Here is a 14,204-nt window from a genome sequence, read left to right on the forward strand (position 1 = left end):
CCAGCGCTATTTAATGGTAGGACTTTAGGTTAGATTGTGGCCCTGTCTACATTTCACAAAATCGTGCAATTTATTTCAGTGCAAGTGCATAATGCTTTCATAACAAACTTTGATTTTTATTTTCCAGGCTCGTGAAGGTCAATGGCCGAGACCAACAAACTACTGCCCCTTAGATCTTTTTTCTGGGTAAGTTAGAGCATTGAAGTTAGAATGTTCCATTTCAGATATAAGGGAAAGCAAGATCATTGTTTTGTGGCTGAGGAAGTTGAAGTAGTTCAGACATGTTATTAAAATTAAACATATGTTTCTGTGTAGGTTGAATCTGGAATACGATACATTGGAGAGGAAATATGGATCAATATTTAATTAAAATATATACTTCGTATTTTCTTTTATATACATGATACAGTAACTAATGCTTTACAGATTTAACAATAACATGCTGTTTATTATCAACAGTTAAACATTAGGGTAGGCAGTCGCGTACTGGGAAGGGGGGGGGGATGAAGAGGAGGTGATGACCTCAGGCATCCATGTCAAATCAAAGTTGCTTTATTGAATCCCAGGTTTGATGGCCGAATGGTAAGCATGTGCACGTTGTATCATTAGGTCTGTCATTGAGTCAGCTGGTGTGGTTGTAAGAGACACACATTTAGTGACCTGTTTAAAGTTAATTTTAATAATGTCGATAAATCATAATAGACAATACAATGAAACCTGCCAGCAAAACAGAACAAGCAGTGTGCATTTTTCTGCACCAGCCTTGTACGTGACAAGGAGTAGGGTCGCCTGTCCAACCTCGTAGGTTTTCTCCGGGTCCTCCAGTTTCCTCCCATAGCTAAAAGACTTTTACACACAAGCGAATTATTGAAATAAAATTCAACCATATGTTAGTCCCGAAATGACCTAGTTTGAGTTGAGTGGACGTTAAACTCCATTTCTCTCTCTCTGATTCTGTTGTTTATCGAGAAAATAGCGTGCAGGGAGAGGGGCAGAGGAGGCAACGTCTTTAGGGCATCCAACGAAAGGTGGTTCATTGAGTAAGGTGCTGGCTCGTTAACCAGGAGATCCCAGGTGTATCGATCCTGGTGTTGGTCCAGAAAGTTCCTCTGGATTTTTCAGCATGTTTTCCCCCTTTCTAGTTGTTTTGATGGGACAAAAAAACGTGGAAATTCCATGTTGAGTGTCCAGTGCCCTAACCACTTACCAGTAACAGGCATGGCCCCCATTAAAACAATGGGCTAATGGGAATATGGTGTCAACTTTTTCAGCCTTTTAGAAAATGATACATTTATAATAGAAGAAATTCTGGAGTTTGAACATTAATAAATTGATTCTTGAATAATGTTTGAAAAAATATGTCGGTGATATAAGTAAAGCTATGTCTCAAAATTTAGGATAGTAATTAAAGTTTACGGGTTGTAGTTGAGTACAGTAGTTGTAGGTCAGAACTTGACTGATTATTCAAGCATGATATTACTCTCAAGGTCTTCTTGTACCCTGTCTGTCAAATCCACTATGTTATTGTTTACCGCATAGAAAGCTCTGCTGACGTTTGATTGGTTGAAAACTGTACATTATTCGCACTTATATACTAAAAGCAGTTTGATTGGTTGAAATCTGGGTTGACTAGCACAAGTTGTTGTTTGTAGGGGAAGGTTAAACTTTACAGCTGATTTGTGTGTACCTACCACCTGCCTTTCTCTCCACCAATCAGAACAGGGGGTTGTCGTCTAAAAATAGTATTTGGGCTATGTTATTGAAATGTGTTGCTATGTGCACATAGGTTCAATCCAATATTAAAAGTAAAATTAAAATCTATTTTATCAGATTCGACTCTCTCTCTGTAGCCATGACAGATTTTTATTTACAAATCATGGACCACATTCATGACACAACTTAATAGAAATAAACATTTTGTGAACCTTTGCCAAAATACTGGTAAACAAAATTTAATTAGGTTGCTGGCCTTCATTAAGTTTTGATTATTTCTCCAAATGGCAAGGGGGGTTGGGTGGCTGAATGGTAGGCATGTGAGCGCTGTATTATAAAGGCTGTCATTGAGTCAACTGGCGTGGTTTCGAATCCCCGGTTGTACGTGACAAGGAGTAGGGTTGCCTGTCCAACCTCGTGGGTTTTCTCCGGGTCCTCCGGTTTTCTCCCACTGCTAAAGACCCCTACGCGCAAGCGAATTATTGCAATAAAAATTAAACCATATGTTAGTCCCGAAATGACCTAGTTTGTGTCGAGTGGACGTTAAACCCCATCTCTCTCTCTCTCTCTCTCTCTCTCTCTCCAAATGGCAAAGTACTGGTAAACAAAAGTTGAAGTTTATTAAACATAAATTATGCAAGAGCTAAATCTGCCTATTGCAGGTCTTTCTTTAGGCCTGAAATGTTATATAAACTATTAATTAAAAATTTGTCATTTATTAACATGACAAGACCATAATCAACTCTTGGTGCTATCTGATGGGTCCGATTAAACATGCATTATGCAAGAGCTAAATCTGTCTAATGCAGGTCTTTCTTTAGGCCTGAAAGTTTATATAAACTATTAATTAGACATTTATTAACATGACAAGACCATAATCAACTCTCAGTGCCATCTGATGGGTCTGATTTTTCATAGATTTGAATCTGATCTACCGCTCAACAGTCCCCCTATTGATGATTATGGATAATCAAGACTTTGTTTATTATCGTAACAACGGTAACAATGCCGATCGCTTCTACAATTTTATTAAAATGAGTATTTCTCCTCTCAGAGTGAAGTAATTTGATGAAAATGCTCAGAATATTCCCATTACTTTATATTTTTTTGAACTATTATAGCGAGAACTGTCAGCTCTAATCTTCCATAATGTCACTTTAAGTTTTGATTATTTCTTCAAATGGTTTGATTTTCATACAAATAAATGTTAAATCTAAAACCATTAATATTAACAGTTGACATGTAATAAATGTTAAATCTAAAACCATTAATATTAACAGTTGACAAGTAATAAATGTACAATGAAAGTCAAAAACTAATAAAGTTTTATTGAATTTTGAAAACCAATTTCAAATAAATTGCACAATAATTGAGTAAATTTAGAATTTATGTGTTATATGACTTAAAAAGCAGCCAAAAAATCTCTTTATTATGGGCTTGAAAAACTACATTTTATATAAATTGTTTTAATGGCATTTAGTAATGTATTCCATAGATTTGAGTCCTATGGTGATAAAATAAATGGATAAAAATTATGCAAACACAGATTATGAATGTAATTTATTTTTTAAAAGGATCCAATTTATTATAGGCCTGGACTAGTTTTAATATGACAGGGCATAAAGTGAAATATGGTGGCGACATAAATGATAAAAATAATGCAAACATTGTTTCTTTGCTGGTTTTTGCTGGTCCCTCCATCTTGCACCACTGACAAGGGGAAACCGCTCCAGAAAATGAAGAGGAACTTTTTCGGCAAACACCGGAAGAGATACGGAGCCCTCCTGGTTGGAGAGAGAGAGGGCTGCGTTTTACTCACTGAGTCACCGCGTCTCCTCACGACTTAAAACCCCTACTTGCAAGTGATTTAATGAAATGTTAGTCCCGAAATTACCTAGTTTGTACTGAGTAGATGTTAAACCCCATTTCTCTCTTTCAATTTTTATTCGTGGTGTGCACTGTGCAGTGACATCTGGGCCTGCCCCTTTGAAGTTATACCTCAGCAGACCTTGCTGCCATTAAGTTTTAAGAGCTCAGGGGGTGTGTTCCAAACTTCAATTTTTTTTTTCAAAATATAAATGTAAGTATGTTTTTGAAGATGATGCCAATTCGATTATTAAAAAAAAACTGGATTCACTTTACTTACAAATCTGCTTGATTAAAATTTCAAACATAAAAGAAATTCACAAAATTTGAATTTTGTTATTTCTGGCAGACGTACTAAAATGAATATGTTACATATTTAGATATTAACGATCAAATTTATGATCATTACAAATATTGACACATAAATTAAGCTTGATATAATGTTAAACTGGTTTTATAGTGACATGTCGAGGTTTGTCAAACAATAACGATGATATTATCATTAAATGTTGATCTTGGCATGTTTTGGTATTGTTCTGTTTGAAAAAGACAGGTTTGACATCAATTAATCAGAGCAATAAGTAAATAAATCCGTTAAATATTGAATTCCTGCCAAATAAACGAATATAGGATGTGTGTCAAAAGTTCTTAGAGTATCCAAGTGATTGTGATATGTTTAAAGTACAGTGAAGAAATAAAATTTATTTATTGGAATTGCGAAATAAAAGAATCACTCTGGTATCAAGTTAACGTCGGAAAAACTCATTCATTACACCGTTTATTAAAGTCATTTGAAGAATTGTGAAACCCTTGCGATCTGGACTGTGTGAAAGTTTATTCTCTAAAAGACGAAATAATAGAGAAATAGGGTTTAACGTTCACTCGACACAAGCTACGTCATTTCAGGACATCTACTCAGCATTTAGGTCTTTGGTTGTGGGAGGAAACCGAAGGACCCAGAGAAAACAGAAAGCAATTCTTAAGAATTTGTTAAGCAACCAGCTATGCTGTGCACATACAAATAATTTAAAAGCGATGGTTCATGGATGACCAATCCATGGTCACATGACAAGTGTGTAAGATGTTTGCTCGAAAGCCTGGAGGGCGCATGTTCGGTCCCTGCATTAGCCGAAAAAGTTTATCAGGATTTTCCAACGTGGTTTTTCCTTGTCAGTGGTGCAGGACGGAGGGCCTGATAAGGACAGCTGTCTAGTCGTTTGGATGGGACGAAAAACTGAGGCCCCGTGTACACATTGGCTTGCACGTAAAATATCCCTTGGCAGTTAGAATTTGATATAAGAGTAGGCCATAGTGCCGTTGCTCGGGCAAAATTTCCCTCATAGCACACTGTTTGGTGTATGCCCGTCTGCATTAGCCCAGTATAGGAGCAGAATAGTAGGACGTTAAACCCCATTTCATTTCATTTCATTGCTTTGGAAGAGATTGCAAGCTGCTGCATTGATTGATGTTGGATTTTAACTCAACAAGAAATTCTTGTTTGATATTTGGCAACTTGTCCCGGTGATAAAAGTTGATATTCATTGCCATCACAATGATGTGCACACAGATGTTTTTTTCCGGCGAAATGGCGTAAATTAAAAATCCAATCGATTTCTTACAGTTGCTAAAACCTGACACAATTATATGGAATGCAAGTTACTTTGATGTATATTTCTGTCAAGGTTTCAACGAGGGTTCTCTCTCTTTATCAAGTAAAGTTGCTGCTGTATTTACTATAGTCAACATGGATTGTCACATGGCAAGGAGTGTGATGACTGACATTTGTAATGGATGTTGGACAAATATTTAAACCATCATAGATCTGTCTCATGTAACGTCATATGTAGGAATAACGAGAGAAGCCATTCAAGTTTCAATTCTCCCCAGACTCGATAAACAATTTATAGAAATCTAACTTTTGTTGCCTAATTCTCCTGATTATGAATCTATATTTGAAAAATCATCATAAAATTTCTATATTTCGCGTAAGCAAATTATTGAAATAAAATGGAACCATTTAGTCCCAAAATGACCTGGTTTGTGTTGAGTGGATGTTAAAACCTCTCTCTCTCTCTCTCTCTCTCTCTCTCTCTCCCTCTCTCCCTCTCCATATTCAATAAAACCTGACATGTACCTATTATACTAATAAACTAGAATACATATTTACTGGTTTATTTATGTGTTAATATGTTTAATTACTAAATGCCAATCAAAGAAGTAGTAATTTTGGTTTGAATAGCTGTTATTTTAGAAAGAATCATCATTTCTGTTATGCTTCAGTTTACTGTATTCAATATTAATTATTTCTTTTGACCCTTTTTTTTCAGAAATAGACAAAGAATGAAACACGCATTACTTGGTTTAATTCACACTCCCCAAAATAACCTTAAAATATGTAAGGTGAGTTTTAGCTTCAAAACTTTAAAATAAAAAAAAGATTTACTTGAACTTTTATTAGAGCCTATTTCTGGGTGTGTTGGGCACTCTACAGAATTAGTGAATTTACGTTCAAGCCTGGATATCAGCCACCTGCCACAGACATTGGTAAGCAAAATTCAGACATTGTCAAGCACCAACCCTCTAATGCATATCATTTTGTCTGGAGCAGATTTGTCCTGACTAGATCTATTTGTTAAGGCCAATTTTCGTCAAGGTCGCTAAGATGTTAATAAGGTTAGGGCACATGATTGTTGGCGAGATTGCAGGTTAGGGTAAGCATTGGGACTAGGTCCAGGGTTAGGTTTGGGATTAGTTTACATCTCATGACCTCTAACGAAAAATTGAGCTGGCCTTATCATTTAGCACTATAGCACTAACCGATTTGTCCTTTTATATTGGTTTTTATCAATATTATTAACATGTCCTGCACAAATTATCTGTGCCTGACATTTTGTCGAGTTCAGCTAAAATCAATTTTTTTTTGCTGGCCTGAATATATCAGAATTTTCATACTCGCCACATAAATTGTACTTAAAGTAGCTAAGTATCTAGCTCAATACCATCCAAAGTCTTTGACATTTAAAATACAAACTATTTGTCAATTTAAATCAACATTGATGTTGTGATCTTACCGGGAAAAGATGGGCTTCTGATAGCAAATATTTAAGACAAAATAAACATTTTACGATTGGTACACGAATCATGGACCAGAATGCGTTTCAGTGCCATTTGTAACACGGGACTCGGAGAACGAGGTTAAACATATTCCACAAGTCATGTCAAACAGTGACGCCATTATTCTTATCTGGAGAGCATGCGCAATAAATACTATAGATGTAGACTGGAATAACCAGATGCTAGAGATTGCCATTTGATTGAGACTTCTGGCGTATTTAGTCGAACATAACTGATTTGAAATTAAGAGCAAAAACAGAAACGGTTGAATGTAAATCAGTTTATATACATTCATATTATATTATTATATGTGTTGCAACCAATTTGTGCCAATTTCTAGGTCCCAAATATTAGCCATTTAGCTCATTTAATGTTACCTGTGAACATCCCCTTCCACTTTTGAGTGACATGGTAGTAAATTTAACCAATCACAACAGATGCAAGTACCCACACCCACAAGGTTGAGAAGGCACCCATATCTGTAAGCCATATACAATCACACCAGGGATCGAACATCAAACTCAAGACCGCATCCCAGAGATGACTGGCCATTTAGAGCTCGAAGCGTGACACAAGGCATCCTGGATGACTCCCACCCTCGATTTACGTTACAATATTTTTATTTCAGAATGGTGTAGAAGTATATGGTGCTCATAAACAGAAAGATTTAAATTTACTATTAAAAGATTTTTTTACAGGAGATGCTAGAAACAAGTAAGTGTTTTTTTAATTTGATTCTGAGGAATTCACAAATTGTAAGTTTTAGTAAAAGTTGCAAAAGGTATATATACATAAGTAAGTGTTGAACCTAGAGTTTCTGTTTTAAAACTTTGCTCGTCAAACATTATTAGTTGTGGTTAACATAGGCCAGAATTACGCCTCCGAAAGTCACTGTCATTGTACAAATTAGATAAATTTGGGTGATTTTGAATGATTTTTACAAAATTTTAAAACAAGAATTTGATATTGAATGAATGTGAAAGGAATTAGTGCTAAATACACAAGATTAAATGAATCCCAGATTACAGTGAAACATGCACATGAAGTTATTAGACTTTTGTTAATTATAAAATAATAATAGCATGTTAAAATTTTTATGAACATTAAAGATATTATTTTATATATCAAGTATTTCTCATTTTAATATTGTGTTTACTTTGCTTACAGATATTTAAGCAGTTTCTTAGACCTGGTTATAGAAATATTATTGTCACCACGATCTAAGGGAGGCAACTCTATTGAAACCCTTTCATTCAATTCACAAGTTTGTTACAACTCCAAATATGTCCCTAAATCTCACTCTAAAGGTTAGTAGAATTAATATGGCTACATTGTAAAAAAATGAATGGAAAAAACACACGATTTAATTAACTATTTATTATTACAGGCCTAGAACTGTACAGCGTAATGGATGCTTACGGCTGGCCATCGGGTCCATTCATTTGGTTTGATATTTGTTGTTGGCAAAGTCTATGTAATTTGTGTCTTGTTTGCATCTAGTGGGGTCCCCCTGCAATTACTATTAGTATTTGAACTGCCAGAAACTACCTCCTTATCTAGAGCCGAATACTAGTTCTCTGACTCTGACAGTTTAAGGAGCAGTAACTTCAATCGGTTTTCAAAATGAGTTTCAAAATTCAATGTCGAGTCCAATACTAGTTCTGTGACTCTTAACCGTTTAGGAAGTAGTAAATTTAATCGGTTTTCAAAACTCAATATTTAGCCCAATACTGGTTATGTGACTCTGACAGTTTAAGGAACAGTTAATTCAATCGGTTTTCAAAATGAGTTTCGAAACTCAATGTCAAGTCCAATACTAGTTCTTTGACTTTTAACAGTTTATGCTCGGTTCTCACTGTCACAATTAGTGCAAGGATTGAAATCATGGTTTTAATCATGGAGTAATCATGATGATCCTATCAGGTCTTATCATACACAATTAGTGCAAGGATTGAAATCATGATTTTAATCATTGAGTAATCATGATGATCCTATCAGGTGTTATCATACACAATTAGTGCAAGGATTGAAATCATGGTTTTAATCATGGAGTAATCATGATGATCCTATCAGGTCTTATCATACACAATTAGTGCAAGGATTGAAATCATGATTTTAATCATGGAGTAATCATGATGATCCTATCAGGTGTTATCATACATGTATATTGATGTCAGTCGTAGCAAATCGTGTTGACAGTATCGAAATGTATCCAGGCGTATCTGCACATAATAGGGACAATCCTATCGTAATGCATCGCACGACAGCAGGAACATGGCATTAGGGAGCAGTCAATTAGGGTCATCACATTTATCATAGAACAGGGGTAGTCAATATTTACCTTACCTGTACCAGGTGCTAAAGGCTTAATAACTATTTGTTATATTACAGGTGATAGTTGGAAATTACCTATAGAATGTGTACTAGAGAAGATCTACAGTGTACAATCTCTAGATGAATTAGATATAGATGGTATATATCCTATATATCAACATTTACAAACACATCTTAACTCATATCCACAACACAGGTATATCATTCTACATTATTTAACTTGATTACAGGAGGCCCTATTTAGCTTGATTACAGGTGACCTATTTAACTTGATTACAGGAGGCCCTATTTAACTTGATTACAGGAGGGCCTATTTAACTTGATTACAGGAACCCTATTTAACTTGATTACAGGAACCCTATTTAACTTGAGGAACCCTATTTAACTTGATTACAGGAACCCTATTTAACTTGATTACAGAAGGCCCTGTTTAACTTCATTATGGAGGCCGCTATTTAACTTGATTACAGTAGACCCTGTTTCACTTGATTACAGGGGGCTTATTTAACTTGATTACAGGAGGTCCTATTTCACTGGGTTTTCAGGAGGCCCTATTTCACTTGATTACAAGAGGCCCTATTTCACTTGATTACAAGAGGCCCTTTATAACTTGATTATGAAGGCCCCTATTTAATTTGATTACAGGTGCCCTATCTAACTTGATTACAGGAGCCCTATTTAACTTCATTACAGGAGGCCATATTTCACTTGATTATGATGGTCCCTATTTAACTTGATTACATGTGCCCTATTCACAAATACGTACAGAGGCATTATGCAAGAGTTAAATCTGCCTATTGCCAGGTTTTTTATAAATCATTATTTAGGCAGTTATTCACATGCCAAGTTCATAGTCAACTCTCTGGACAATCAAATGGCTTAGATATTGAGTGGCATCAAGCTGAATTTTTCCAGTGATACATGACAGCTCAGACAATCAAGATATCATTTATTATCGTGGCGATGGTACTTGACCATTTAGAATATGAACTGTCGGGATAGATTCTATCTGCCAACAATCGGCAATTCTTTGCAATCTTCGCATTACAAAATGCATTGCATATCTTAATACAGACAATCTGATTGGTCATTCTGTTGGCATGATCTGTATTCCAAATGTCCCAAAAGTAATTAGTTTCAGTCACCCAGAACCTCCTAGTCTTCAACAAACGGTGTGTCTGGGATCGTTTTCAATATTTAACAAAAAGTTCCATTGCCCATGCGTAACTGGAAGGATTTTTTTTTATTTGGTTGATTATCCAGTATCTTTGCCCAAGTCAAGTAAGTGTTGCGCCCCTCCCCGCAATAGATCCCATAATTCTTGCATTATTAAAAACAAACATGAATCGTAACGACGAATGCAATGCAATCAAATGGATTTTCTGAAATGGAATGCTTAAATTAATTCATGGGTGTTGAAATCTTGTTTCAGGACTAGTTACCTCCCTTTGACTTTGAAATTTTAAATAAGATTTGGACTTACCACAGCTGTCAAAGCAAAATTTCCCTCACAGCACACTTCATGGGGTAGCCTATATGCCCATCTTCTTTAGCCCTGCCAGTGCAGTAAAATAAGAAGTTTTAACTTAAACATACATTATGCAAGAGCTAAATCTTCCAATTGAAAGTCTTTCTTTCGGCCTGAAATATTATCTAAATTATTAATTTGATATTAATTAACTTATCAGACCAATGTCATCACTAGCCTGCAATATTTACTGGATTATAATCAGATCTGCTGCTCAACGCTCATTCATGATTAAGTAAAAAAAATGGATAATTGAGACTATGTTTTTTATCGTACCGACTTTAGTAATGATGATTGAGGCTAGGCCCAAAATTCAATCGCTAAATTCTTGGTTCAGAGTGGATCAATTTGACTGAAATTTTCAGCAAATTCCCTTTACATTATCTAGTTTTTAACTATTATAGTGAGAACTGCCAGCCTTTAATCTAATCTCCCATAATGCATCCCATTTCTATTTCTGCTAAGTACTTGGTAAAGTTGTCAGAATTTTCGTATTTGTTCAGCGATAATATTGCAGTTATAAATGCCTACTTTTAAATGCAATAATTCTTTTCCCTAAATCTTTAAGGAGTAATTGGGGTTTGGATGGTCCATACAGTGAAGACTGGTTAACAAGATCTACTTTTACTGATAACTCTGAACATCTCCAATCAGCAGTTCTGAAGGTAAGGTTAATCTTATGCTAGACTGTATACTTGGGTATATTAGTAATACTTCTTTTTGTTTTAAAATATTGGTGTCAGTCATTATCACATATGTGATAAAACTGGTTAAACACGTTCCAAATAAAATTTTAATATAGAGATCATTGCTACGATAGATGCGTTAGGAAGATTTAAAGAAACAGGAAGTGACGAACTTGAAAGGAAAACACAAGTTATTCTTCTATATAACTGACTGAAGTGACAGGCAAATTTCTGCTCACTAATAATTCCTTTGAAGGCCAAAAGTTGTTATGTTAGACTGTGAGAGGATATCTGACAATTAAAAAAAGATAAGGGAAAACAAGAAAAATAGACATAGTCTGTACATTCCCGTGCTTTTATTCATTCTTTACTTAATAGAAACATGGTAATGCATGATCAAGATCTGATAAAAATCTGTTGTTAATTCCTAGTGGCTGCTTAGAAAAATATACAGATCATATGATATAATCATTCACATAATTTACAAATTGCTAATGTGAAAAGGCAGCACTTACACCTACTGCTTGACAATCAAATATGGAAACCTTGACCAGGATAATATCTAAGAAAAAAGACAAAAAACAATGAAGAAAGACAAAAACCAATGAAGAAAGACAAAAAACAATCGTCTAATAATATCAATAGACTAGAGGCCATTCTAGTCTTACTTGCCAATTCGGGTTTCAAAGTAACATAAAAGCATGGAGCACAATTTTCAATCAACTGATGCTGAACATTTTATGTGAGAGCATGTTTGTGAATTGACTTCATCCAAGGTACAAGTTGGTGGCATGTTATTGTTTTCTATAACTGGTACTAATGACAGGTATTTTGTCCAGAAAGGTGATCAATACAGTTGCAATTGCAATCTGTTTCACAGAGGTATTGCAAAAAGTATTCTTAAAGCTCTGTAAAAAATGACTGCTTTCAACATGCTTTCAACCTCGTGGGTTTTCTCCGGGTCCTCCGGTTTCCTCCCACTGCAAGCGAATTATTGAATTAAAATTGAACCATATGTTCGTCCCGAAATGTCCTGGTTTGTGTTAAATCCCATTTCTCTTTCTCCTAACCACACAACCACCATGGCCCATATTTTGCCATACATTAATGGATTTCTCAAAACTAGAAAAGCTACAGCAAAAAAAAGAAAAAAAAGAATAAATGTAACATCTTCCGATATTATTGGTTTATGTTTTTGTTAAATAGTTATAGTGTAATGAAAGGCAGCATTGATAATTATTTATTGATTTCTGTCATTTTTCAGGTGAAGAAATTTTTGATCTCTAAAACGGTACAAGATTGTTCAATAATGGTGGCATTACAACCTTTAGTTAAAAGGTACCTGAATTATTATCACTGCTTTCAAATATTTTAATTCTTTTTAAAGCAAATTTAAAGAAATGATGCATGAATTGCATTTTTCGGAAAATATCTTCCCACTTTATCCAGGCTGATATGTACTCATTTTGATCATTTAACATTTTATCAAGAAAACAGAATCAAAATACCAACACTACACTAGCTATTATCTCTATGCTTAGATTCAGTCGAATTAAAAACAGGTTCATCAATTTGGTTCACAGTAAATAAAGATTACGACGGACTTAAAACAATCAAGTGACCAGAACAGATCGATGGAAATTTCAATTCATCATATCTTTGTAAATACTGAATGGAATTAAACCAGTCTTGGACTGATATTGCTGTTAGAGATTCAACTTTCACATTATTGTAGTTTGCAAGGTATTCCTATAGCGCTAAAATCATGTTCTTTAAACGTGAGAAAATTAAATGCCAATTTTTATTGTCAGTATTTATAAATTTAATACAATTTTGTTTCAGACCAAGTGATATGAGCTCTGTGATAAATTTTGACGAACAATATTTCCGTTATTCCATCTCAATAATCGATCTAGATCCAAAACGATTTGATAAAATACCAACATATTATATAATGGAACAAGAAATGGAAAAGGCATATCAGGAAAACATGGACAAAGTTAAACTTCGAGATATCGGCAAGAAATGTGAAACTCTGTGATTTACATCAAGTTTTAATCTATTCGTCTTAACATATCTTTTTTTATATATACACCCTGGAAGATAAAATTTTCCATTTTCCATTTTCAATCCAAAGTTTGTAGCGTTTGTTGTATAAAAACCACAAGAACGGATAACCAAGAAAACATAAAAAAGGATATTTTAGACATAGTTCTATAAAGGATCTGTAGAATAGTTTAGGGTTTTCATGCTTAAAAAGTATGGTACCGTAGTGTGTTCGTTCTGGGCATAAAATGGGTCAGTAGAGAGAATTGTACTCTCGGCAAGTTGTACCACTATAACAGGGCATTTTACTCTTGTTCTCCCGATGTTACTTTAATAATAATTTGATATGAAGTTATTGTATGTAGGAAATTATTTTGAATGGCAACAGGTCACATTAAAAAGGTTTATACAATATTAATTATTTATCTATTACAGAATTAGATATATATCTTGCAAAAATTTCTGTCAAATTACTAAATACAAAGCCGGGAAAACCTCATTTTAATAACACTGTAGCCTCAATAGGCATTGTTACCGTTGTTACGATAATAAACAAAGTCTTGATTATCCATTATTACGGTTAATCATCAACGGCCATTGAATCGCAGATCGGATTCAAATCTGTGGGAAATCGGACCCATCAGATGGCATCGAGAGTCGATTATGGTCTTGTCATGTTAATAAATGTCTAATTAATAGTTTATATAACATTTAAGGTCTAAAGAAAGACCTGCAATAGGCAGATTAAGCTCTTGCATAATGCCTGTTTAATATATGTACTCTTTTATTATTCAGCGATGTTTTATAACTCGATTAAGTCTAGTGAAACGTCACTCAGTAATAAACAGTAATTTTGTTCCATAGTAGTTCAGTTACTAAATGCCATTGAAATAAGTGAATGTATTTGTTTCAGTGTA

At 34.6% G+C, this 14,204-nt stretch overlaps 1 protein-coding gene across 1 annotated transcript in view; it reads left to right on the forward strand.

The window, feature by feature from the left end:
• LOC126828486 (inositol-pentakisphosphate 2-kinase) overlaps positions 1–13,668 on the forward strand; it is a 49,542-nt gene extending 35,874 nt beyond the window's left edge. Inside the window, exons 7-14 of the mRNA XM_050558242.2 lie at positions 128–186; positions 5,907–5,979; positions 7,322–7,407; positions 7,861–8,000; positions 9,085–9,223; positions 11,124–11,220; positions 12,506–12,579; positions 13,084–13,668. Of these exons, the coding sequence (XP_050414199.2) occupies positions 128–186; positions 5,907–5,979; positions 7,322–7,407; positions 7,861–8,000; positions 9,085–9,223; positions 11,124–11,220; positions 12,506–12,579; positions 13,084–13,282 (867 nt within the window). The 3' untranslated portion in view covers positions 13,283–13,668. The remainder of the gene's footprint in view (positions 1–127; positions 187–5,906; positions 5,980–7,321; positions 7,408–7,860; positions 8,001–9,084; positions 9,224–11,123; positions 11,221–12,505; positions 12,580–13,083) is intronic.
• Positions 13,669–14,204: the final 536 nt, after the last annotated feature.

This window comes from Patella vulgata, chromosome 7 (assembly GCF_932274485.2).
Source record: "Patella vulgata chromosome 7, xgPatVulg1.2, whole genome shotgun sequence".
Taxonomy (NCBI): domain Eukaryota; kingdom Metazoa; phylum Mollusca; class Gastropoda; family Patellidae; genus Patella; species Patella vulgata.